Source organism: Urocitellus parryii, chromosome 7 (genome assembly GCF_045843805.1).
Source record: "Urocitellus parryii isolate mUroPar1 chromosome 7, mUroPar1.hap1, whole genome shotgun sequence".
In the NCBI taxonomy this organism is placed as follows: domain Eukaryota; kingdom Metazoa; phylum Chordata; class Mammalia; order Rodentia; family Sciuridae; genus Urocitellus; species Urocitellus parryii.
In genome coordinates this window covers 168,261,415-168,287,937 of record NC_135537.1, presented here as the reverse complement: position 1 = coordinate 168,287,937, position 26,523 = coordinate 168,261,415, and the positions used below count along the sequence as shown (strand labels likewise).

The 26,523-nt window shown below is 43.2% G+C and overlaps 1 protein-coding gene across 1 annotated transcript in view; it reads right to left on the bottom strand.

The window, feature by feature from the left end:
* Nucleotides 1–10,752: 10,752 nt before the first annotated feature.
* Tlk2 (tousled like kinase 2) overlaps nucleotides 10,753–26,523 on the bottom strand; it is a 114,775-nt gene continuing 99,004 nt past the window's right edge. Inside the window, exons 18-22 of the mRNA XM_077801451.1 lie at nucleotides 24,176–24,345; nucleotides 22,532–22,670; nucleotides 17,195–17,306; nucleotides 15,666–15,773; nucleotides 10,753–11,522 (exon numbers count right to left, since the gene is read on the bottom strand). Of these exons, the coding sequence (XP_077657577.1) occupies nucleotides 11,349–11,522; nucleotides 15,666–15,773; nucleotides 17,195–17,306; nucleotides 22,532–22,670; nucleotides 24,176–24,345 (703 nt within the window). The 3' untranslated portion in view covers nucleotides 10,753–11,348. The remainder of the gene's footprint in view (nucleotides 11,523–15,665; nucleotides 15,774–17,194; nucleotides 17,307–22,531; nucleotides 22,671–24,175; nucleotides 24,346–26,523) is intronic.

Here is a 26,523-nt window from a genome sequence, read left to right as displayed (position 1 = left end):
CCTCCGGGTTGGGACGAAGTGATGCCTCCCGGGGAGGAGGAGGGAAGAGGCAGGCCGGGCGGAGGGAGGGCGGAGGGAGGAGCGCAGAACTCGGGAGGAGGGTTGGAGGGGCAGAGGGGAAGGGAAGCGGGCAGCGTGGGAGGGGAAGGGGAGGAGGCGTTGGGGCTGGGGACCAGGCTGCAGAGAAAGCGTCAGGAGGCAGAGAAGGGGGAGGAGGATCCGCGCGGTCAAGGAGGACCCCGGCGTGCGTTCTTTTTCTCCCGGTTTCCTAATCTCTCCCCGCCGCGCCTTCCCTCGCTTTTCTGTCCCGACCTGGAGCCCCAGACGCTGCGTCACAACTCCCCAACTGGCGCGGGCGGGGAAGCAACTGCAAAACTTTCCGCAAACTTCACCGCGTGGCGGGACCTAGGCTGCGAAGCCCCGCCAGCCGAGGGCGGGGGCGAGTGGCTGACCCAGGTGGCTAGACCAAGCTGCCAGCACCCACTCCATCCAGGCCACACCAAGCCGCCAGCACCCCCTCCATCCCGCCTCCTTCTGCCAAAATTTCTAGCAGCCAAGCATCCGCTGCTTCTTTGCCTAGGACCACCCCTCCCCCGGTCTGGAGAAGGGGCGGAGCCCTGGGTCCCGCCACCAGGGTGAAGAATGGGGGAGGGGAAGTCAGGGCCCCAGTTAAGTCCGAAAGCCAAAAGTTATTGCCCGTCCTGTTTTAGCATTTATGTGACCCCTGTGTTATTGTCACTGGCTGAATAGAAATGTAGCGCCTTTGCTGGTTGGAGCCGCATCCAGAAACCTGGAAAAAATCTGTCCACTTGATGTCCCAGAAGACCGGCATCACTCCCACCAACTGGCCGGTAGCAAAGGACCAAATGGAAATTTCATAAACCGGGAAGACAATCCAGTTATTCAGTATTACGCAACAGGCCGCTGCAGCGCAGAGCACTGGATTGGGAGTCAGGGGCAGGAGGCCAGCCCCAGGTCTACTCATATTCCCTGAGCAACCCTAGAAAAATCGCCTGTGATCCCTGGGCTAAGTAAGAGCAGGACTGAGACATTTGGATGGAGATCCTAAATGCAAAAGAGACTCACGTTCTCCCACCCCAAGTAATCAAATAAATACACTATGAAACTGTAATATAAATTTTATTGTTTTCCTGGGCTGTCCACCGTGGTACTTTTTTGGAACAAACAAGTTGGGCTTCTTTTTTTTTCCTCCAGCCGTAATCTTCCCCATCACTTAGCTCCTCCCATCTGTGCCAGCTGATTTTCTTGGCAAATAATCAGATCAGTGATTGCATGCCCCAAAGGCTGCACCCACCAAAGCCCCCTACAGTGTCTTGGAAAGGCTCCACTAGCCACACTCTGGTCCTGAAAGACAGTCAGCAGCCACACCAAAAAACCCCTGGCTACACGGCTAGCTTGGGCAGCCCTGACAAGGCCAGGTGGCCTTCTGGAAACTGATTCTTCAATGCCCCTTGGGATGTGTCTTCTTGGTGTGGCATGTCCTGTGACCCCCAGGGCCCTGCACGCGAATGGCTGTGCTGGGGCTGCCTCCAAGATCCTCCTCTTGGTCTTTCCTCTACCAGCCCTGTATCTGCAAGAGATTTGAGGATTTGCCATCTTCAGCTGAGCCACCCTCTCCCTGTCTGAAGAGCACAAACTCAGGATACTTCTGGAATGGGGCTGGATCCCCGCTTCTTGACCAGCCTGAATAGGTTTTGGCATTCACCCACTGACAGGGCAGAAGCCAACTCCCTGACATCACCGGACTGTGATGTGGCTCCAGAGAGTCCACCACTTGCCAGCACGCGGTCCACTATGTGTCCAGCAAGAGGTGGGCTTGTTCCTGTCCCCCACAGTCACTGAGCTTGTGCTGCTCCCCTGTGCCAGCTGCCAGGAGACACAGATGGGCAGGCACAGCCACAGCCCTACCAGCTCCATTTGGTAAGGAAAAGTAAATGAAATTTTTGCCACATTCCAGGCAGAGAAGATTCTGCTCAAGGGCTGAGAAGCATGAACGAGCACTGCATGGGCCAGGACAGAGGTCAGTTCAAGCCACTGAGGCCCTGTTTCAGTCTCTGCGGAAGGGGGCACTTCCTGCTCCAGCGCACCAGCATTCCTCACTGCTCATCATCTATCTGAGCACACGACTCCGGCCACCATCTGCCTTTGATCTTGAGCTCGAAAGGCAGAGAGCAGGGCCACATCTGGACAATTCTGTGGAGAATCCAGCCCAGTTCCCTACTTCTTAAAGCTCCTAGGCAGGCTTGGTTGTCAATAGAACATGGCCACAGTTTGCAAGAGCCTTGTGTGTTGTGAGGGCTCGGGATTTCGAGGAACCCAGCACTCAGATCCTTATCTGTTTTCAAGAAAGGCCAGAATCCTCTGTGCCCATGCCCCCCACCCCCACCCCTACTCCCATGAAAGCTCAGCTGAATGCTCTTTACTGAGGGCTTATGAGGTACCAGGCATCAGGCCAGATGCTTGCGTCTTAGTGAGGTTTCTGACTGGTTGCAGGAGATTTTTGCCAAGATGATACTTGCTATAGTGGAATCAATACTGAGAAATGGCTTTCCACAGGCCCTGGGGCGAGGGGGCAGGGTGGTGTGTCTGTGATTTCATTAAGTTTAGTAAAAGGAGTACAGACTTGGAGTCAGACCCAAGTTAAGAATCTGAGTTCCATTTACCCACCTTGTGACAGTTACTTTAGCTCTTTACTGTTAGCAAGTTACTTCAGCTCTTTCCAAGCTCATAATTCTTATTTGTAAATGGGCAACCTTGTTTTCTGTCTTCCTTTGCAATTTGGACATCAGGGCACTTCCCTTCAAATCCTGTCCCTTCATCTAGCCTGCCTCTCCCTGCCCCCTCCCCACTGCCTTTGAGATGTGCATGGGTCAGATTTATCAGGATTGGGATACTGGGTGTCCCAAGAACAATACAACCTCCCCTCACTGTCCCAACATCTCAAGTGTTTAACTGTGGGCAAAAATGGTATCTTGAAGTGTAAATGAATCCAGGCAGAAGCATCTTCATGCTCACTGTGCCTTGCTAAACAAAACAAAACAAAACCCCACATTCACAAACAGGTCAAGTTGGGGCAGTGAAGTCAAGACCACACTGAGTTCCTGTTCTGCCATTCACTTAGCCACACATCCTTAACAAGTCACTTCCCTTCTGAGCCTCAGGAACCTCTGAGGAATGCATTTGGGTATGGGTACTCACTGTGCTTAGTAGGTTCCTTGGCATGAGTGTCCTCTTTTCTGGTTCTGGGGCTTAGCAGCTTCTGCCACTGGAGGGCGCCGGGGAGAGCAGAGCACCCTTCCAGGCCAGGCCTACAACACAAGCTGAGGAAAAGGGAGCACAAGCAGGGAGGAAGAAGGCAGCTGGGTGGTCAGGCAGGGTGGGAGGCTGTAAAGACAGACTTGGCAGCTCCTGCCTGAGGCAACTAGAGAAAGGGGTATGACCCTGTCTACCAGCTCCCTGGCTACGGTATCACAAATGAAAGCCCATGGGGCTCTACTCAGGCAAGCCACCTGCTCCACCAGAAGGTGGCGGACTCAGGATTCACATGGCCCCAAATATCCAAGATTGGCTCTGCCTGCTCCAGGTTGTGCAGCCTTGGGAAAGTCTGTTTCCCCCACCTCCACATCACTGTGGAGTTTTGTGGTTGGTCTGATTTCTCTTGACTGGACTACCCCATTATGGCCACAAATCGAACTTGAGAAGAAAACTCTGCCCACTCTCCGTAGATCCTACCCTTTTCCCTCTTATGGGTAACACCTAGAAGGGCTTCTCCACCTCAGGAGGGCCTCTGAATGTAGTCCACTCACTTTCAACACAAGGCCTGTATTTGAAGAACACACTTTTAAAGTGACTCCCAACTCTGGCTTTTTCCCCTAGGGGCTGCAGATGGATACCTCACAGTGCCTTCCAGGAAGAAGGGGGTCTAGGAGTCCAGACTCTGATTCCCAAGAACATGGGACATGAAATCCCACTTAGAAGAGCCACAGGAATGTTGTCAGCTGTCAGCAGGGCCCTGGAGTTAAGCTCTGATCAAGAGGGCTCAAGGACTGGGAGCCCAGGCTTCAGCAGGGGCCACAAAACCAATGTCTCTGATAATCACTGGCTCTGGTCTCTGCTTGGGAGCGAGAGGGGCAAAGTTGGCCTGAGGCACTATAGCAAGGAACGGAGGGGACCACAGAGTTGAGCTGAAGAATGAGCTACAGTAGAGTGGGATGTAGTCCCAGAATTTTCTATTGCCCTACCCAGTGAGTGTGAGTGAAGGTGAAGGACACTCTATCACTCTGCTTTGTAAGGGCCTCTCCAATCTGGAGCTGCAGTACCTCTGAAGCCTGTTCCTGTGCTGGGGATGGGGCTGAGTCAGGAGTCTGGACTTCCTCTGGCCACAGCTCTGGCTGGGCTGGTAACTTCTGTACCTCCTTCCTTCTTTAAGATGCCGTCCTTGCTGCTGCCTGTCCCCTGCCTCCATCTCTCCAGCTCAGGAAGGACGGATGGGGTGGGATTTGCTCAAAACTCAGTACTTGTACCTCTGAAGCAAGACTGGGCCCAGCAACAGTGGCCCAGAGGATATAAAAGCAAAGGGTGGTTTTGCAGGAATAGAGCCAGCCTTCCCTAGGCCTCTGGCAGAGTAGAGCCCTGGACCAAAAAAAAGAGCCAGGTGGCTGCATCCAGCTGACCACACCATCCCTAACCCAGCCCAAGAGGCTGGCCAAACTTTTCCCAGCCCCCAGTGGAACAGCAAATAGTAGATGGGGCACCTTGGAGACTCTGCAATGTTTTCCAGCTTTCTAGAGGGTGGTGACCAACATAAATGTCATAGTGCATTGCATGTGAGTGAAGTTCTATTCTGTGGAATATGTACTGGGTGGAGATGTAAAGTATATCATGGAGTTGCTGCCATTCAACAAATCTGAAGAACACTGCTATTGAGGACCCGCCACGTTCCCCCCCAGCTATTCCTGCTGAGTCCCTGACCAAAGCACTTCATCTAACACACCACCCCATTTCCTTATGTCACCTCCAGGGTCCCTCACCCACCCACAGAGGGCTCTACTTGCCCTTCACAGACACTTCAGCAGGCCATACTGCCTGGAGTCCTTTAGCCAGGCCCTAGGCTCACTGTAACCATAGGATGGCAGGTGACGCTTGGGCAACCTTGACCTATTCCTGCTTATCCATCCAGGACACTTAAGAGCAGAAGATATATTTTCTACAGGCAGGGCAGGATTGTACCTTCCTAACTATAGACTACAGAAGCAGATGATCTTGGGGAACTTTCAGCACTAACGTTCTAAGAAGCCACACCCCCATTTTCTCATCTAATTCACTTACAGCCTGCACTTCAGGGACAGGGATACTGTCCAGACTGGCTGGTCCTAAAAGTAGACTTCCAACGGCCACTAGCCAGGAGGGAGAGGAGAGACCAGTGATAGGATCAGGGCAAAGTATGATTGGATTAGGATTGACCTAATTAGGGCAGAACTAGAACTTCTGCTGGCAATCCAAGAGCCACCTTCATTCACAACCATCTCTCCCCAAAGATCGCACTCAAGAGAATCCACTTGACAAAATTTTCAACCTGCAGTCCCCTTCCCAGTCACTGCAGCTCTACCCACTGACTGTCACCAACCTCCATGGGCCTGTTTCCTGGTTGTAAAATCAATGAGATACTTCTACCTTGCCTATGCCTAGGCTAAGAAGCAACACAGCTAAGAAATTTCTTTGCAAAGCAGAAGGCTGAATCCCTTTCCTTTGCCCCTCCTGAAGCTTAAGTTGCTGGAGTTATAGGGGAGGCCACCATTGCTGGCTTCTCCATGAGGCTAATAGGGCTGAGATTTGCAGAGTCCTCTGGCTGGACACTTCCCATCACACCCAGGAGGCCTGATCCAGGGCCAATGGGGTGGGGCCAAGTCAGCTAGCCAGCCAGCTGCCCTCTGACCCTCACACCATGGGGTCTCCTGCCCAGAGCCTCACTCATACACACATCCTTCACTGACTCTAGCCAGACTTGGGCCCCTGCTGGGCTCCTCCAGCACAATAGCACTCTTGTATTCCCTGCCCCCAAGAGGTCTCAGACCTGCTCCCAGGCCGGCCTGTTTTCCCAGCCTCTGGCAGGTTCCTCCAACCCTCCCACAAAGCTCACTAGCAGCACATCCTCTTCAGCTCTCCTATCCTCCCTACAAGCTCTCCATTACTCTCTCCTCCCCACTGCTCCAAAGAACTGGGGCAGGCCAGCCCCAGGTTCTCCTTACACACAGGACACCCCCCCCCCCCCCATCCAGGCTGCCCCTTAGGTTCAGAAGCAGTTAGATACCAATATTGAGTTATTCTGTATTTCAAGAGAAGGCCCAGGGTAAGAATCTTTGCTCAAAGGAGGGAATGGTTCTTGAGTGTATTGTCAGATGCCTGTATGAGAGGCTCTCAATGTTGGTCCCCACCAAGACAGCCAATATCTGACAACAAAGGGTCTCATCTCTGACTTCCAGATGGGTGAGTTCAGAAGAGGCCCTGAGGGCTGGGGGTGTAATTCAGTAGTAGAGCACTTGCCTAGCATGCTAAAGGGCATGAATTTGGTTAAAAAAGAATTTGGGGTCTAGTGACCCCACCTAGACCATCCCTAGATGTGTTCTCAAAAGTGAGCCTGCATTATCATCACCTGGAGGTGACACCAGAAAGCTAAGCCCCATAACTAGCTGTCACAGTGTTTGCATGTGAGTGAAGTTCTATTCTGTGGAATATGTACTGGGTGGAGATGTGAAGTGTGAGGCTAGCAGGGCCTCTAGTTTCTCATCAGTGGGTGGGGTGGGGGCCTGAGACTGCACTTCTAACAAGCTTCCTGGTAGAGCTGATGCTGCTGGTCATTCTGAGAACCACTTACCTAAAGGATATTTCTCCCAGACTCAGCCTGAAGCAGTCTTGGAGCTAGGTTAAGAGGAGACCCACTAACCTAGGAAGAGATTCATGTTGGATCTCAAGTTGGAGGAGCCATTTCTGGAAGTCTGAATTACCTATCCCAGGTCAAAGTATCATCTGACACACTGGTGGGTAGGAGGTTCTGAACCTCTAAAACCCATGAACCTGGGGGGAGGGGGTACAGGATTAACTAACTCTTGCACTTGGTCGTGTGTATGTATGTGTTTGTATGTGTGTACGTGTGTGTTTTAAATACGGGAGATTGAACCCAGAGGCACTTAACCACTGAGCAACATCCTGGCCTCTTCTAATATTTTATTTTAAGACAAGGTCTTACTAAGTCGCTGAGGCTGGGCTTGAACTTGTGATCCTCTTTAGATCACATTTTTTATTCCCCTCTTATGTGCCAGGCTCTTTTACCTATCTTATTGTTACTCCTTACTCCTCCAGAGTGAGGAGATATCCCTCAAGTTTGCAGAGGTGGGATCTGAACCCAAACAATAATTTTAAAGTTCAGACTCTTAACCTTTGAGTGATTCTATCTTAAGAAAGGAAAACAGATGGCTTGGGCAATTTGAGTGATGAAGTAAGGGAGGGCAGGAAAGATGCTCAGAAAGAAAACCACTAAGATGGGCCCAGCTAGTTGTAAACTTTGCCTTCTTGGAAGAAGTCAATGCTTGCTTCTAACTCTAGGATTCTAAGAGATAACTATGTTTAAAGAGTGCTATTTTCTAAATTAAGAAATGTAAGAGCTCCTTGATGGCTAATTTTAGCTGGAAGAAAGACTAGACAGCAGGAGGGGGACACTCCTCCAAAAGACAGCTGGTATGCCAGGTCAGTCACAGAAGTGGGGTGCATGCAGCTCTTCTGGGGATTCCCCTCTCAATGCTGCCCATCCCCCAATGGAAGGGTCCAAATCCCTCCCCTCGTTCTCCCACACTTCATCTCTTCCTGGGTGGGCCTGGGTGCCCACTCCTGGATCTGAGCCACTAGCTGGCCCATCCCTATCCTGTTCACTGCTGGATCCCACCATACAAGCCTAGTTCTTAGTACATCAGAGGCACAAAATGCGTCACATGAATCAATACATTCCCACTATGCCTACAATGTCCAAGGGGCTCTGCTCTGCTGCCTGCCAGAACCCCCTCATCTAACATCCTTGATGGTAAGGGCTTTGTTTGGAAGTTGGAGAAATAGAGGAAAATTAAGAGGCTAGGAAATTTTCTCCTTAAAACTTTAATATCCTTCCTCTCCTTACCCCCAACTAGGAAAGGCCAAAACAGTCTAGTTGGGTTTTTTTTTTTTTTTTTTAAAGAGAGAGTGAGAGAGGAGAGAGAGAGAGAGAGAGAGAGAGAGAGAGAGAGAGAGAGAGAATTTTTTTTTTTAATATTTATTTTTTAGTTCTCGGCAGACACAACATCTTTGTTGGTATGTGGTGCTGGGGATCGAACCCGGGCCGCACGCATGCCAGGCGAGCGCGCTACCGCTGAGCCACATCTCCAGCCCTAGTTGGGTTTAATTAAAAATTAATAAACATTTTTGTATCACCGTGTAAAGTGAATTAACATTGTGGGAATAGGGGTTATCCTCAGAGAAGGTGAAACCCACCGCAACAAAGTTTGTCATGGAGAACCCCACTTAATGATTTCACTGGCTCCTTCTAAGACCAGGAAAGGTAAGTGCTCTGTGTGCTCTTTGGGGCTGGCCCACACAGTGGAAAACATGTCTTGCTCTGACTTGGCCAAGCCCAACCAGGCCCTACACCCAGTCAAAGCAAGGGGAGATGGTGCCTTCTTCAGAATGAGGGAAAAAAGGTAGACAGACAAGTCAATGCTGACTTCAATGATCAGCCCATGAGATAAAAGGAGACAAAAAATTAGAGAAAAGGCATAAAGATGAACTTTTTATTTCAACTTTAAAAAGTTAATTGAGGGCTGGGGATGTGGCTCAAGCGGTAGCGCGCTCGCCTGGCATGCGTGCGGCCCGGGTTCGATCCTCAGCACCACATACAAACAAAGATGTTGTGTCCGCCAAAAACTAAAAAATAAATAAGTAAATATTTTTAAAAAAAAGTTAATTGAAAAACTAACTTGCAGCCAGGCACAGTGGTGCATACCTGTAATCCCAGAGGCTCAGGAGGATCATGAGTTCAAGATCAGCCTTGGCAATTTCGTGAGGCCCTAAGCAACTCAGCAAGAACCTGTCTCTAAATACTAAAAAGGGCTGGAGATATGGCTCAGTGGTTAAGTGCCCCTGGTATCAAAAACAAACAAACAAACAAAAAAATGAAACTGCAAGATCACTATAAAGAGGAAAGGGGAAAAAGCACAGAACTAAACTGTTTTTAGTTGGTTTAATATGGTCTCAACTTCATTTGTCTCTTCATCTCTTCATATATGTGAAGACCACTCTGTTCAATCAACCTGCTGCTCTCTGCTTAGCAGCTTGAAGGCAGTAGTTTAAAAAAAAAAAAAAAGGGCAGGGCTCAGTGGCACAAAAGAAAATCAAAGAGAAAAGCACACACACGTGCTCGTGCTCGCGCACGCGCGCACACACACACACACACACACACACACACACACATACACAGGCATGTGTGTATAAATATCAACATTTTATTTCAATAAAATAGTTTTTAAAAAGCTGAGGGAACACCAAGGCCTCTGGGGCTGACTTCTTTCCTTCCGCGTTCCATATAACACCTACCCATTCAGTTTGGAATGTTCCACCTTCTCTTAAGATGGCTTGGTACTGAGGAAAGTGAGGCAGGTCCACAAAACAAACAACTGTCCTAGAAAACGTGTCATCAGTGACATTTTTCACGTGTAAAAGAAACTCTAGAATCATGAGCAATTTGAGAGCTCTGCCCTTCCTGACTCCCTTCCTGCCCAGAAAACAAGCGGGCCTGAATGCTACATCTTTAAATACTTCTGGCTGAGCCCTCTTGCCACATCTGTCAGTAACATTCCAAGCTGGCTACCACATGTTCAGGCTCTGGACTCCTTCCCTCTCCTGCCGAGGGCTCTGCTGTTTCAAGGGCACTGTGGGGCCACATGTCTCCCATTTCAGCTCCATCTTCAGTTAATCACATGTCTCAGAAACAACCAAATGTTTTTAAAAATTAGTTCCAAAAGAACATTCATAGTTGAAATACCTATTTTCCTTGAGCTGATTTTTAAAAAAAATTTCACTTGATATATCTATGAAAGTGAGTTAGACAAAGTGTGTGTGTACATGCACACATAGACACACACCAGCACACACCCACCAAATACTGGGAGAAGGTTGTTTCCTGCCAAAAGATCTAACAGAAGAAAGCTTATGTGCCGATCAAGTTTTAATAATGTGGTAACAAGAAATGTACACCATTTAGCAAGCACACAAAGACTGTGGGTAGGAACTACTGATCCCTGGAGTTTTTGGCTTTCCAGCCTGTTTTCTGCCTACCTTTGGAACAGTTTTGATAGTTACTACATTAAGAGAATCCAGGAGGACTGCATGGACAGATGAACCTTTATTTAAAAAAATAGCACTTCAAATAAATTAAAAGGGACAACCGTCAAGTGTTCAAATTGTGAAGAAATAGTTGAAAACCTAGAGAGATTCCAAGCTGCAGTCTTCTAACCTCATTCTTTGTCCAATGGCAAAAACCCGCGCATCTCAGTACTCCCACTCCCTTCTTTCCCAACTGAGACGGAGAGAAGCAATTGCAAGCAGGAGACCAGACGGAGGAGAAAGCTGCATCTGACTGGAATGAACATTGCCACGTACTTGCTAATACGGGTTTCACTTTATGACCAAATGTATCCTTTCAAAAATAAAAAAGGGGGAGGGAAGCTGCATGTTTTTTAAAAATTGAAATTATTTAGGGATAAAACACTAACTCTAGTGCCTTTAACGGGCAATAGCAACTTTTTTCCTCCGAAGTCAAACACCATCCCCAGCTGAGCCTTTGTGCTACAAGCTTTTCAGGAGATGTTACCTAAACTTTATTAAAAGAAGAGAACAAGTTTAAATATAGACACTGGACTAGCCCAGTCTGTATTTTCAAGTCCACATTCTTCATCTGAAGCATTGCATCAGGGACCCCCCTGAGTCTGCATATTTTCAAGTTCACAGTACATGGAACCAGTTTTTCTTTTTAATTTTTTCCTCACTCAGAGCAGCCACACACAGTGGCCGGTGACGCCAGAACCTCGGGCGGGGCCTTTTCCTACGAGGCCTGGCCAGAGCTGCCCAAGGTTTCTCCTCAATGAGAATCGATGCTGTCATGCTCTATGGATGGGAAAAAAGCAAGAAAATAAAAGCACCTGGTACAGGTTTCATGAGATCCATTCGGATTCGCTAAGTTCCAAACCCGCTGCTGAATGCTGTTTGTCCACTCTGTGCGTTAACAGTTTGTGGCATTGGAGTCGGTCTCAATTTGAAGAACTGTTATTGGACGCCCCAGAGGTTGATGCAATAGCAGCTCCAGCAGGGCTACTTGTGGAGACCGACTTTCGGATATGAGGCAGCAAGTAGGGGTCACAGGCCAGCTGCTGAACATCGATGCGGTCCTCCTTTCGGTAGGCCAAGCATCGCCGGATAAAAGCCTGCAAAGGAAAGTTTCTTGTAGAAGGTTGTAGCAGACAATCCCAGCACCCCGGAGGGAACTAGAGGCTCTGGATCTACTGCCAGGGCCCAAAGTAGACATCTCATAAAGAGAAGGTGCTTATGGCCTTTCCTGGAAACCATCAGGCAGACCCAGGGAAGATAAGGAAAGGGAACCCCTCTGTTGCAATATTCCCCACTCCCATCCACTACAGAAGGGCCTCTATAAGTACTCCTGGCCTGTAAAGCACTAGACCAACCAAAAAGTGTTGGTTTGGATGGGAAAAGTCTAACTTCACAGTCTTGCATCAACAAACCACAGTCTCATGTGAATTTCCAAGAAAGTGGAAATTCTAAGCTTATACTACCACCAATGCAGTGAAAGGAGATTGACAATGATTGACAACACAATATGTGCATGTGTGGCAGGAGTGTACTGGGCACTAAACCTAGGGGTGTTCTACCACCGAGCAACATGCCCAGTGGCTTTGAAATGCTTTCCCTACATACCCTATCTTCCTGTGAAAGGTCATTAAGCAAATGATGAGGCACTATCTAAGCATTATAGGGAAAACTGAATAGGACTATATCTCCAAAGGTACTACAGACACAAAAACAAACAGTAGACAAGGAATTCGAAATTATTACCAACATGGCAGTTTTCTTTCTACTAGGTATGAAAGGCTATGTAGTCTTACTTCTATAATTCTTATCATCATGGACCTATATATACCATTATTATTTTTTTTTTTTTTTTTTTTTTTAGTTTTCAGCGGACACAACATCTTTATTTGTATGTGGTGCTGAGGATCGAACCCGGGCCGCATGCATGCCAGGCGAGCGCGCTACCGCTTGAGCCACATCCCCAGCCCCAATATACCATTATTTTCCTCTTGCTTTCTTCCTATTATTCAACTAGACAGTCCTATTTACTCAGTTTTATAATGCAACTATTTTAAATAAATGAATCAATTTTGAAAAGTCTAAAGCATCATTATCACCAAAAGCCTATACTTTACAGTAGGGTGAAAATGATGTGCCAATGTAGGGTCACCAATAATAACAAATGTACTACTCTGGTGTCTGATGTTGATATGGGAGGTTCTAGGGGAGGGGCAGGTAGTATATGTGTACTATGTATTTTCTGCTCAATTCTGCTGGGAGCCTAACACTGCCCAAAAAAACCCAGAGGCTGAGGCAGGAGGATCAAAAGTTGGAGGCCAGCCTTAGTGACTTAGCAAGACCCTGTCTCAAAAAAAAAAAAAAAAAAAAGAAAAAATGAAACATAGAGGGCAGCCTGGGGATGTAGTGCAATGGTAAAGCATCCCTGGGTTCTATCCACAGTATCAACCCCACCCCCCCCCCAAAAAAAAAAACCAAGAAAAACAAAAATCATACAATGCCAAATTTGGGCTTTCAAAAATCAAAGATACTTACTTACTTGATTGAAGATTTGGAAGATAAAAACAAATTCACAGAAATGAATATAACAACACTTGGTCTTTAAAAGAGAACCTTTCTGCTGGATGCAGTAGCACACAGTTATAATCCCAGTTTAAGTGGGAACTGAGGCAAGAAGAGAAGAACACAAATTCCAGGCTAGCCTCAGCAATTTAATGAGACTCTGTTTCAAAATGAAAAGGGCTGGGCATGTTGCTTAGTAGTAGAGAACCCCTGGGTTCAGTGCCCTGTACACACTCCTGCCACACATACACATATGCAAAAAGTTTAACAGGTTTGGGTCAGACACTGGCAAAATAAACAACAACTACTACTACTACTACTACTACTACTACTACTACTACTACTACTACTTCTTTTTTAAATAAATGTTATTTATTTATTTATTTATTTATTTATTTATGGGATTGAACTCAGAGGCACTCATCCTGAGTTCAACAACTGAGCCACACCACATCCCCAGCCCTACTTCTTCTATCTTTAATTTTCTTTCTATATAGCTGCCAGTGTATGCTCTTAAAACTGCCAACTGGATCACACAGTTGTCCTAATTACACCCCTCGCCTCCTTCCACCATGTTTCACAATGGCCCAGGGCCTTTCTACCATTCTCTCCTCTGTTCTGCATAAGTGGTGGACCTGTGAGCTCATTCTCACATGTGAGCTGTGCTTGCTTCTCTCAAGAATGCTTCCCCCACAGATCTACATATGGCTCCCATCTTCACATCAATGGCTCAAGACACTGCCTGAAATGTCCATTCATCATCGAGGCCACCCCCAACCATGCCATCAAAAAAGGGGTTCCCACCTCCCTAGCGAACCCTCTCCCCTACCGCTTACTCTAATTTATTTTCTTTATAACATTTATAACCATTTGATATGCATCCAATTATGTTTTATTGTCTCTTCTATTGGAACATAAGTTCCTTAAGGACAGGAAACTCATATGTATAGTTTATTGCCACATTTTCACAATTCCATCTCCACTATCTACAACACTGTCCAATGACTAATAGGCACTCAATAAATATTTGCTGTGGGAGGAGAGGGAGAAAAGAGGGTAGGGGTTGGAGAAATACTTATGTAGGAAGAGGCCAGATAGGAGGCAATTAGCGGAAAAACTCAGATATTTCCGTATTCTTTATAGGAGGTCCATTCAATTTACTCTAAAGTCAAGAACATTTGTTCATCTATTTATTGAATGAATACTAAAATTTGACAAAATGGTCAAAATGAAGAAATGGGTCTTCAGAGATCTGAAATATGAAAATTAAACATCTTTTAGGCAACTGTTCCTCAGTGTCACCCTAGATGGAAGATGGGGCATGGTCATTAACTAAGAGCAACTGCAGAAGGTACTGAATGGCAAGTGATTCAGTCCTTTTGAACCTCACAATTACCTGAAAGCATTTCTGTTTCATGGGTAAAGCAAAACAACTCAGAAAGTTTAAGTAAACTAGCGCAAAGTCATATAGCTGTTGAGTCCAGTGCAGACATCAAAATTAGGGCAGGCTTCACCACTGAGGGTCTCTCTAGTCCTCTCCCAGGAGTTAGAAACCCCGCATGTGCTTTAACAATGTATTACAGAACTCCTTCCTTGCAGATTTTTTTTTTTTTGGGGGGGTGGTTGGTGGGGGAGGGAAGGGGGCACACTGGGGATTGACTCCAGAGGCACTTTACCAATGAGCTACATCCTCAGTTTTTAATTTTTTTTTTTTTTTTTTTGCTATCCTTCTGCCTCAGCCTCCAGAGTCACTGGGATTACAGGTGTACATCACTGCACACAGCACTCCCTTGCAGATTTAATTTACTGGTTAGGGAGTGTTTAAGCCCAAATGATGGGGGCAAGAAGTCATCCTATCAGTAATTATAAACAACTGCTAAAGATGTTCCCTCTTTCCATGTAATACATGGAAAAGCTGATGTAATACATCAGCTAGAACACTTAGAAAAGAGACTCCTTTCTAATCTCTTCACATAGGTGTGCCATGAGGAAACAGCAAGACAAACACTCATAAAAAGAATTAGATTTATACTGCTTGCTTTGACTTTAAAGTTGCTGAATGACTATGGCATCCAACAGAGCTGACCACCACTGATCTTAAGTAGCTTTGGATAATACATAAGAAGAGATCAAGTATATGAACAGCTAATGAAATCTTGGTTTGCAAGACTGAATATTTTAGTTTTCTTTCACCACCTCCATTCCATGTTTCCTTGGCCACAGTGAAGGTTTAGATACATGTTCACCAACTGGTATAGACTTTACTGTTTACCACTCACTGCTGTTTAACCCCAATGCCTTAGTACTCATATCATTTTTCCCACATGGGACTTAACTCCCAAAATTGATAGTCCCTAAATAGGGATGAGGCTGGGAATCCTTTCTATTGCCCAGAAAACCTGGTACATCACCATCGAACTGCTCTCCTTTCTCTGTCCTGATTCTAGGGAGCCTTTGTGGATTAAAAACCCACCTACATAACATTCTTTCACTGGACTTAGAGATGAGATGGGCAGAGTATAAGCAATATTCTTCTCTTATTTTTAGGAATATTTAACTCATGCCTTTCCTAATGTTTTTAATAACTGATTTTCAAATCAAATAATTATATAACCGCTACTACCCAAAGAAATAACAGAAAACAAAGCAGTCACTTCTGTTAGCTGATGGATTAAACTTACCTTTGCTTCAGGTGTTACTACTGGCTTTGGTGGGAACTGCACTTCAGTAGCTTTAAGAATAGTATTCTCCTGTAGAATGTCTTGCTGGGACTGGTTATGGCCAAAGGGCTGTCATATTAAAAACAACACAAACAAGCAAATAAGGGTAGGTCTCTGATTAAAATTAAAGAGAATACAATTCAGTACCACAGGGAAGAGAGAGGGGAAGACATTTCCCCTACCATGGCTGGAAGGGATTCTGGAGATGATTTTTTCCATTTCGCTCCTTTCACAGATAAGAGGAAAGGGCTCACAGCTTAAGGATTAGGTCAAACAAGGCAGAGCAGGAACCAGCAGCAGCATTTCCTATCTCAAGCTTTGTTCACAATAAAAAAGGGGAAGATACAGAGCAGGAACCAGCAACCTGTTGTACTCTGAATGACACCTATGGGCCTAAGCACTACACACATATGCCTGCCACTGGCTAGCCTAAGATGCAGAGAAAAAAGTATAAAAAAGGAAGTAAAAGAGTAGAAGTGCTAAGGAGAGAGTGGGAACAAAAAAGGACTGGGGCCACTTAGTGCTGGTATCTGTCCCCAAATTGACATTTCCCGATAAACTCTTTCAACCTTACTGTCATCTCTACCATCTTTCTACCAAGAGACCTTAAACGATTCTTTCTAGATGACCTCTACCACTGCCATCAGCAGCCAATTCAACATTATGAGAGAGTATAAATAATAATTAAGTCCTACTAGTTCCCCTGAATAGTCTCCATGTTTCGGAGAGGTAGGAGAAAGACCAAGGAAAAGTTAAATGGGAAGGAGTCATCTTGATTAAGAACTTGGTATGGGGAGTCTAATCAAAATGTCAAGACTTTAGAGGTATTTCAGGGCTCCCATCTGGCTTACACCCATAGCCTATTGGAATCACTGAGACACACAAAACTGAAGATTAAATAGGAATATATATATATACATAACTGGATCTCTGTGTATTTATAAGTTAAACTTACAAGGGAAAAACAAATGTAAAAATTCATTAGATGTAGTTTACTACCTGGGTTATTATTTGTTTAAATAACATTACCTCAATCAGAGACAAGAGGCAAGGGATACTTTCTGAAACCACCTCCCTAGTACAAAATGTAAAGCACACTTTCATTAACATTAAAAATAAAGTCTAGGGATTTTCTGAATTTTAGTTCTTAGGCCCCTTGAGAATGATCTTGACTATTCACTATAAACTACTTCATGTTAAACCCCTTCACATATTATGAGAATCAAAACATGTTCTGGATCTAATTGAGAATAGCAAAACTGCATGTTTTCAATGGCCCAGCAGAATTCATTAGATACCCTGTACTTGAGAATTTGTGCTTATGCATAAAGCTTTTATTAGTAAGTCTGTATTTTCTTTGAACCATTACTTTTGAGATTCCATTTAGTATAACCCAATGATCAACTCCAAGAGCAAATCCACACCAAGGTACAATGTATATATGCCACCCAGGAAGCAAGTCAAGCTGCTATCTCACCCTTCTTCCTCACCTTTCTTCCATATAGACACTGGTAAAAGATCACACCCACTGACCAGACATCAACTTTATTTGAAATCTTTGGTGGTTCTTTCCCAACCACAAAACACTCTGGCGGTAAATACCTGGGAGAAAAGAGAAATAAAAATTCTTAGAAAATGAATATATAAATCTAAGACAAGTATAAAAAGGCAAAATAAAAGGTCTTATTGATAATAGCAATATCTGGATTTAAAATCAACTTAGAAAAGTATGAGAGTCAATGAAAAGATTTAGGAAGGTGGTAATGCCCATATAGGCATTAAAATACATTTCTCTTTTTACAGAAAGAGGAAAATATTCTCCCTAGTCTGCAGTCTCCTTTCCTGGAGCTATGCCTAATCCAAGTGTCATTCAACATGCTTCTTTTTGTTGTTGTTGTTACCCAGGATCTTGCCCATGCTAGGCAAGCACTCCACCACTGGGCTACATAAACCTTTATTTAATCCTCACAGGTTTTTTTTTTTTAAGTTGTTGATAGACCTTTATTTTATTTATTTATATGTGGTGCTAAGAATCAAACCCACTGCCTCTCACATGCTAGACAAGCTCTATACCACTGAGCTTCAACCCCAACCCCTCAACAGATTTTTTTTAATGGGGTGGGGACAAAAGAAAAGACTTCCCTTTTACAATCACTTTATGAACAAATATTAAAATATAACTAGAAATGGTTTTCTTTCATTGCCTAAAGATGTCTCTAACATCAATAAATGGATTTTTTTTTTTTAAATACTGGGGATTAAAACCATGGCTTCCACTAAGATTACTGCCAGTCCTTAAAAATTAGTGCGGGTTTTTTGTTTTTTTTTGTATTGGGCACTGAACCCAGGGGTGCTTTACCACTGAGCTATATCCCCAGCCCTTTTTATTTTTTAATTTTGAAATAGGGTCACACTTAGTTGATGAGGGTCTCACTCAGTTGTCCAGACTGGCTTTGAACTTATGGTTTTCCAGTTTCAGTTTCCCAAATTGCTGGGACTAACAAGTGTGTGCCACCATGCCCTGAAAAATTAACAGATGGTTTTAAAAGTCACGTTAATTCAGGTCTCATTATAGAGCTCTGTGGAGTATGGAGCGGGTAGTCTGCCCCCTTTTTTTTTTTTTTTTTGGTGGTACCGGAGGATTGAACCCAGGGGTGCTTAGCCACTAAGCCACATTTCCAGCCCTTTTTTACTTTTTATTTAAAGAAAGAATTTCAATGATTTGTTTAGGGCCTCACTTAGTTGCTGAGGATGGCTTTGAACTTATGATCCCCCAGCCCCAGCCTCTGCAGTCTCTGGGATTACAGGCATGTGCCACTGTACTTGGCTCTATTCTGCCTTCTTACGGTAGCCTTTTTGTGAAATGTTGACTAGAATTAACTCTAATATAAAAAATCAAGGGTAAGTTGGTGTGATGGCGCATGCCACCTCCTTGGGAGGTTGAGGCAGCAGAATCACAATTTCGAGGCCAGATGGGGCAACTTAGCAAGATCCTGTCTCAAAATATAATAAAAAAGGGCTAGGACCACTGCTCATATTTACAGCTCTTGCATTGTATGAACAAGGTCCTAGGTTCAATCCATTGTACTACCAGCAAAAACAAAACAAACAAAAATAGAGCTGGGGTTGTAGCTCGGTGGTGGAGCACTTGCCTAGCATGTGTGAGGCACTGGATTTGATTCTCAGCACTGCAAATAAATAAATGTCCATTAACAACAAAATAAAAAAATAAATCAAAAGATATTAAAGTTCAAATTGTCAAAAGATTTTATATTTCCTACTTTAAGGAGGATTAGGGCTTACTGGCAAATAGTGCAACAAAAGCCAAACTTGTTAGCACAACCTATTTCTCACCTAAATTCCTTCTCTCCCCACCAATGGTCTCTAAAGAAACAGAGGACAGTTGACCACACCAAATTGTAAGGTATGGAAAGTTAAGTGCTTCTGGGCATTCAGGAAACCAAACAAATACACCTGGAGTCTTAGCTTTGGCACAACTAGGAGGTAAAATTCTGAAGAAAACAGATCAATTTCTGTAGATTTTGTGCAGGCAAAACACATTCTATGAAAAACTCTTATTTTGGATCCTCACTGTACACCTGGGATAAAAATCTAAACTTAGAGCTTAGAGGGACCATAAAAGGTGAGAGGCAGATGTTCCTTCTCCTATTTTCCATCTTTGTTAAGTTTAGTTCAAATGAAAGGCTTTCTCTCTCTTCTTTTTTTGTCTGTCTGTTCATTTGTTTTGTGAGGTAGGAGTATTGATATGTTCCCCAACTTGTACTTGAACTACTGATATCAAGCAATTCTCCTGCCTCAACCTCGTGAGCAGCCGGGAGTACAGACTTGTGCTGCCGTACATAGCATTTTTTTTCTTGAAGTTTGTTCACTTGTCTTATTTTTCTTAACAAAATATTTTTGAACAATTAGGGCCTTTGACTAGATGATATTTCACAATGAAAACTTTTAGCCAAAATGTGCTGAGGCCTGGGGGTGTAGCCCAGTAACAGAGTGCACGCTTAGCATACAGGAGGCCCTGGGGCACCACAAAAAACAAAACCAAACAAATAACCAGCTGGGCACAATGAGGTGCTTCTGTAGTTCCAGGGTGTTTTTTTTTTGGCGGGGGGTGGGAGGGGAGGTTGGAGAGCTGAGGCAGGAGGATGGTTTGAGCTTGGGAATTTGAGACCAGCCTGGGCAACACAGACATCATCACAACAAAACAGAAACAGTTTCCAATTTATGGCATTAATAACATACCTATGAAGTAAAGTACCTCCCCAAAAAAACACCAAAACCCACATTGAAAAATGAAATATCGATCCATCCAGAACTTAAAGAAGGAAAAAAAAAATCAAAGAAATAAAAAATACAGGGAAAAAAAATTTAAAAACCCAGCTCTTCTAACTGCCACAAAAAACTCCCCAGATCCAAGCTTTCACAGTCTTGATTCTTTAATATACAAAACTTAAATATGATCTTGGATAAAGGAAAAACATAAGCTTGATTCTAAAATGATCAATTTAATGTGTTTTTAACTTTTGGTGGAGGTGGTAGGGAAGATCAGGGGTTGGTAAGCTTATCCAAAAATAGCACAATAATTTGGCAAGATTTTCAGGATATAAATGACACTTGTACTTGACAGTACAAGTCTGGTAAATCACTTTTTAGGTCTCAGTTTCTCCATCTATAAATGAAGAAACAAACTAGTTCTTTACCCAAATAATACTGAAAATAAAGATTCTCATTTCCTGTCAAGGACTTTGGGAGGAAAACTAAAGACCATTCTATAATGCTATACTAAACTGTGTGAAAACACACACATACAGCTGTATTTCTATCACAATAAAAATTCTTACAGAGAAATGATGTTCACGGCATAGTCTATGATTCACTATTTTAAAGAAGTAGTCAATGTAGAAGAATTCTGGAACAACTAAAAACTGCAAATAGTCACTCAGAATATTATATCCTTCCAGTATATTTGTAGCTCTCTGGGTCATGTTAAGAGGATGACATGGAGGGATGGTGATAATGTTTTCACTAACAGAAACTCAAACCTTCAGAAAAAACTATAAAACTTAATTTTTTCAGAAGCCCCCTTTCTTATATGCATTACGAAAATCTTCAAACATAATTTAAAGTAAAAAGAACAGTAGGGCTCAGGTTGTGGCTCAGTGACACAGTGCTCGCCTAACACGTGTGAGGCCCTGGGTTCAATCCTCAGCACCACATAAAAGTTAATAAATAAAACAGAAGTATTAAAAAAAAAAAAAGAACAGTAAAATAAACCCCAAAATAACCATTCTCCAGCTTTAATAAGCATCACCATGTGGCCGATCTTTGTTCATACACACCCTTTCCCATGAACCCCCATATAACAGATAACTTTGAAGCAAAACTTTTTTTTTTTTGGGTGGTATTGGGGATTGAACCCAGGGCCTCATGCATGTGATGTTAAGCCCTCTGCCACTGAGCTACATCCCCAGGCCTTCATATGATATTTATTTAAATTCCAATTGCTGAATTTTTTTATAACTAAGTAAATAAAGCATTATGTAGCAATAAGATCACTATTTTAAACAAGAAAAAAATGCACCTTTTAAAAAGAATGAGCTGTCAAACATAAAGCCCAAATCTAAGTTCTAGCAAATTTATATAGTTGAGGTATAAAACTTTCCGGAATTTCCAACAATAGATATTTTTGCATCAGTTAGTGACAGGGACACTAACCCACAATAATTATCATATTGAATAAACATTGTAACTGCACCTTCTATTTTTAAACCTCAAATTTCAGAGTTTTAATTTAGAGACTGACTCTTTGCTATAAGCACCATTTCCACAAGCACAAGGAGCAACAGACAGCCCTGTGTGGTGCACTGGGTATTAACAGCCTCACTCTGTGCATAGTGAATGGCATGGCCCTCTTCCCTGTCTGCTTCCTTGTCAAGCCCTTCATTCCTAGTCAGTATTCTGCTAAGGCCTACTGCCTCTAGTCCCAAATATAAGTGACCCCTGACGAAGGGATACAAGAGCATGTTACGCCTTCCTTAGTGCTAAGGAGCCCTTCCAGGTTCAAAATCACAGATGCCAATATGTGGCTTTGTATAACCACCCTGAAGGGAAAGGAAAGCTTTGTTAACATACTTTTACAATTACAAAGTTAAATGCCTCGGCCACAGGTAATAGCAAGGGGAAAAAGTAATAGCAGGCAGGAATAGAAGAGGTTATAGCAAAACTAGCTGAAGTAGGGTAGCTGGGGAGAGACAGGTGACAGTAAATGGTGAGAAGAAATGTGTCTCACAACTTTGTAGAACATGGCTAACAGATATGGATAAACTTCTGGTAAACTGTGCTCACTTGTTCCTGTATAGATTTCATGGGATGATGTGTTTTTTTTTTTTTTTTTCCATCCTGATCTTCACAACTCCTTAATTCTTGATAGTCCACCATCCTCAGGTAACTCTAGAAACAAATCCCTCATCCCATTAACCCATGAAGAGAGAGACTTCCATTTGTACTGAAAATAATTTGGAGCCATTCTTTTTATATACCACATGAACAACCTCACTCTCTACTGACTTGTAAGGTCAGCCCTGTGGAGAAAACATACATCTCTAAGACCTGGCCACACATAAGCTCTCAAGGGTTTTCAAGAGAGGAAAGAAAAAGTAAGACAATTAATATAAAAGGTCAAACTGCTGAAAAGAGTTATATTATTTCTGCCTTAGTACACAGTATATGAAAATTGTTAATTACCAAGGCTTCTGTATGGCAGAGACACATTTCCACCAGCCAACTTGCCAGGCCTCCTGGATACCTACCAATAAGTACCAGCACCTTGTGACGTTAGCTCCATGCCATCCACTGAATTGTAGCTATCGTCATCCATGATCTTGGAAAGACCAAAATCTGTAATTTTTATCTCTCCACATGCTGTACCATTTACTAAAAGAATATTACCTAAAAAGATAAAAATCTTCATGAATAAGCAGAGACTTAGGAGAAAAATCCAAAGTAATAACAGACAAAAAGAGAAAAACTGGACTCAAATTCTTACAACCATATAAATCTTCAGAATAAAGCTATATAACTCTGGATGCTACAGGAGAATCCTTGATGTCTACTGAAAAGTTCTGTTTCCCAAGAATTATCTGCTTATTGTGCCAAAATTACTACTATGAGCACTGGAAACAGAAATAAGTTGCCAAAGTAAAATATCACTTGTATAGTTGGTCATAATGATGGGAAAACTTCATTTGAACTTTAGTGAAATCTCTACCCTGTTTAGAATGTGTGTGTGTGTGTCAAAAAAAAAAAAAATATATATATATATATACATAGGAATGGTAGCTAACATCACAGCACCACCTACAGGTCATATGGCAGTAAAGTGCATTGAATTCATAGATGGAAAACCTTAGTCACAGAGTAGCCGTTGTTTTTAAAAATCATTTTATTATAATTAATTTTTAAGTCACCTGACTCTTTTTAGCATATTAAATAATAGTTAATAGTGAGATTTAATGTGTATCTATCAGAAGAGTAAAACAATATTAATCATTTTTCCACACTGGGAGGTAAATGGGAACCATCTTCTTAATGCTCCCAACTGAACTGGTTAGAGCTGTCTACATGGAACACATGTAGACTCTTAAGAAATAGCTGAAGATAACAACAAAAAATAGAGATAAAGCTGGGTGCAGTGCTGCACTCATACAACCCCAGCAGCTCAGAAGGTTAAGATAGGCAGATTCAAAGTTCAAAGCCAGCCTCAGCAACTTAGTGAGGCCTTAAGCAACGTAGTGAGACCCTGTCTCAAAATAAAATATAAAAACAGCTGGGTATAGTGGTGCACACCTGTAATCTCAGCGGCTTAAGAGGATTGCAAGTTCAAAGCCAGCCTCAGCAATTTAGCGAGGCGCTAAGCAACTAACTCAGTGAGACCCTGTCTCTAAATAAAACACAAAAATAGGGCTGGGGATGCAGTTCAGCGGTGGAGTGCCCCTGAGTTCAATCCCTGGCACACAATAAATAAACAAACAAATAAACAAACAAATAAATAAATAAATGATGAAAAGGGCTGGGAATGTGGCTCAATGGTTAAGCAACCCTAGATTTAATCCCAGTACAAAAAAAGAGAGAGATAAGAAGTCTATGTGTCCTATATTCTTTGTTGATGACTATCAAAATTATGTGATAATCTACGAAAAGGTGAAAAATTCTCAAAATTTAATGAAATGGAAGGCACATGTGCAAAATAAGTCATTTTGGAGGCACTTATCAAAATAAGACTTGGAGGAATCACTACGTAGTGTGAGTGACGAGAGAAAAAGCAAAACTAGCTTGTCAGAACAGTTCTTTCTCAAATCTTGCTTATCTGCAACTAAAAAAATATTTTAAAAAAAGTAAAGGTCAATTGGAAGACTGAAAAGTCACCAATACTGTCTCCTAAAAGTTAGACATACCTGGTTTGAGGTCATAGTGTATGATGGGAGGTTTTATTTCATTTAGGTACTTTAAAGCATTCACAATTTGCATGATAATGGATCGGGCCTCTTTCTCCGACATTAATTTGTGCTGTTTCAGGTAGAAGTCCAGATCATTTCCCTCACAGTACTCTAACACTGTACAAAACCTAAAGACAAATAAACCAACATTTAGCCATGGAATAAGAACAAGCCAATTAAGATGATTTAAACCAGTCCCAGAGAAAACTTTAGGTCATTAGCTTCTCTTTTCCTTTTTCTGTTTCTTAAAACACTCTTCTATTCTTTACTCAGTATCTGCTACCGGAGCAGTTCATGGAAGAAAAGTACTCACTCTCTTGGAGAAGAGCCTCATGCCCTCCCTGTTGGCATTAACTGTACTGAGAGTCACCACGGAACAGTTCTTTTGGATCCCAGACTTGAAAAACACTGAGAAGAACTATAAGATATGTGAGCTGGACATCTTGTGAGGGTCTCCTTCACATACTCATCATGCACACATTTCTAAACAGCCATGCTGTGATCAAGTACACAATTCTCACTGCAAACATTTTATATAACCCTGAGTGCTGACTGTGAGGAAGAATATAGAGTTTGCCCAGGTCCCCCAAATTGGGCACATATTATGTATCCTAGCAGTTTGGCATAATGCTACACAAATGTGTTATTACATGGTATCAGGTCTATTTTTTCTTGTTTTATGTCAACTCATCTGTACACATTTAAGACCCACATATCATTAGTGGCATTGTAGGTCAGGTGTCTATCTTCCAAGGTGTTATAAACTGAAGTAAGGTTTTTGAACTATTTGAATATCTCTGAGAGATGAGTACCTTTTAAACTATTCTAACTTGTTACAATGTTGGATCTATTATTCAGGGTCTAGCCAGGAAACAAAAAACACTTTAGTACAGGCTGGGGATGTAGTTCAGTGGCAGAGTGTTTTATCTATCAAGTACAAGGCTCTGGGTTTGATCCCTAATACAGCAAACAAACAAACACCCCACACTTAAGTATTTAAGAGTGAGGAGAAAAAAACTGATCACAAAAGCGATGGAAGAGTTAAGCGAACATACTGACCAGTGAGGAGCCCCAGAGATCAACTACAGCAGAGAGCCATTAGTACACTAAGGCGAAAGGGTCAGAGGGAGGAGATGGTTCAATCAGAACCCAGGAAACTGGAACTGTGGAGTGAGGTTTTGGGGAAGAGACACATCCCCTGCATCTCTGCCTCCCTATCTGCTGGACATCAACTAATGTATGAGCTTGGTAAGCACAGCCTACAAAAAAGAGGCAACCCCCCTAGATGCAGAGCAGGGAAGGGTGAGGAACAGAAGTAAAAGCACACAGGCTCAGGAATGTGAGTTCTGGGCAACTGGAGACTTTCAAAAAGCACTGCAACTGATTGCAAACCCTCATGGTCTTATGGAATCTAAAACCTGAGCAATAGCTTATACGTCTTATGAAACATAGCAGGGCATGCTATCACTCTTTTGAAAATAAATATATGATTTATATAGATGCTAAAATCAGAAACAGATTTTCATGCTCAGTGAACTGATTCTGTGACACAAATGTAAGCTAGAAATAAAATTTCTCTTTTAGTACCTAAACAATTCTCAGGAGACATTCTAAAACAATGGTCTTTTTTTTGGGAGAAATTTCATCATATACAACAGGAAGAAAGAAAAAAACAACTCGAGAATAGTATGGAATGAACTTATCACATTAAAAGTGAACATACAATTCAGAACAGCAGGTAATCCAAGCCATTATATTTATTTTTGAAATAGTCTTACTACTTACATTTTAGAAAGGGGGAGGGGGCTCTACCTGTTATTCAAGGAATCTACTCAAAGCAAAACATTCATGCCATCCTGTGGAGCCAGGTTTCCCACTCCTGCCCTTTAACCAGATTATTTTTCTGAATCCTACTCCATTCAAAACAAACGGCTGTGCCTGGTGCAAAGGGCCTCCTCAATGAAAAGGGAATGATACTCTGAGCAGGTGGAAGAGAAGACATGTTTCCAAAGAGAATATGGCCTTTTGTGGACATTTCTAAATGTCAGACAATTATCTGTGTAGCAATTTAAGATAGCTGTTGGCTGAATAGGCCAAATTCCTAGAATCACCTTAGGAGGCTGAGGGAACACCTGAAGGCCAGAGCTAAGGTATATTCTCACTCAGGCCTGACTCTGTCATTACAGAGAAAACGTTTTCCAAGTGCTGAACTATTTCTTGACTCCTTGAAAAGCCCAGAAGTTCTAGAACTTACTTATCCATACCAGGCTTGGATAATCTTATATGTTGTTACCTTTCTCTGGTTC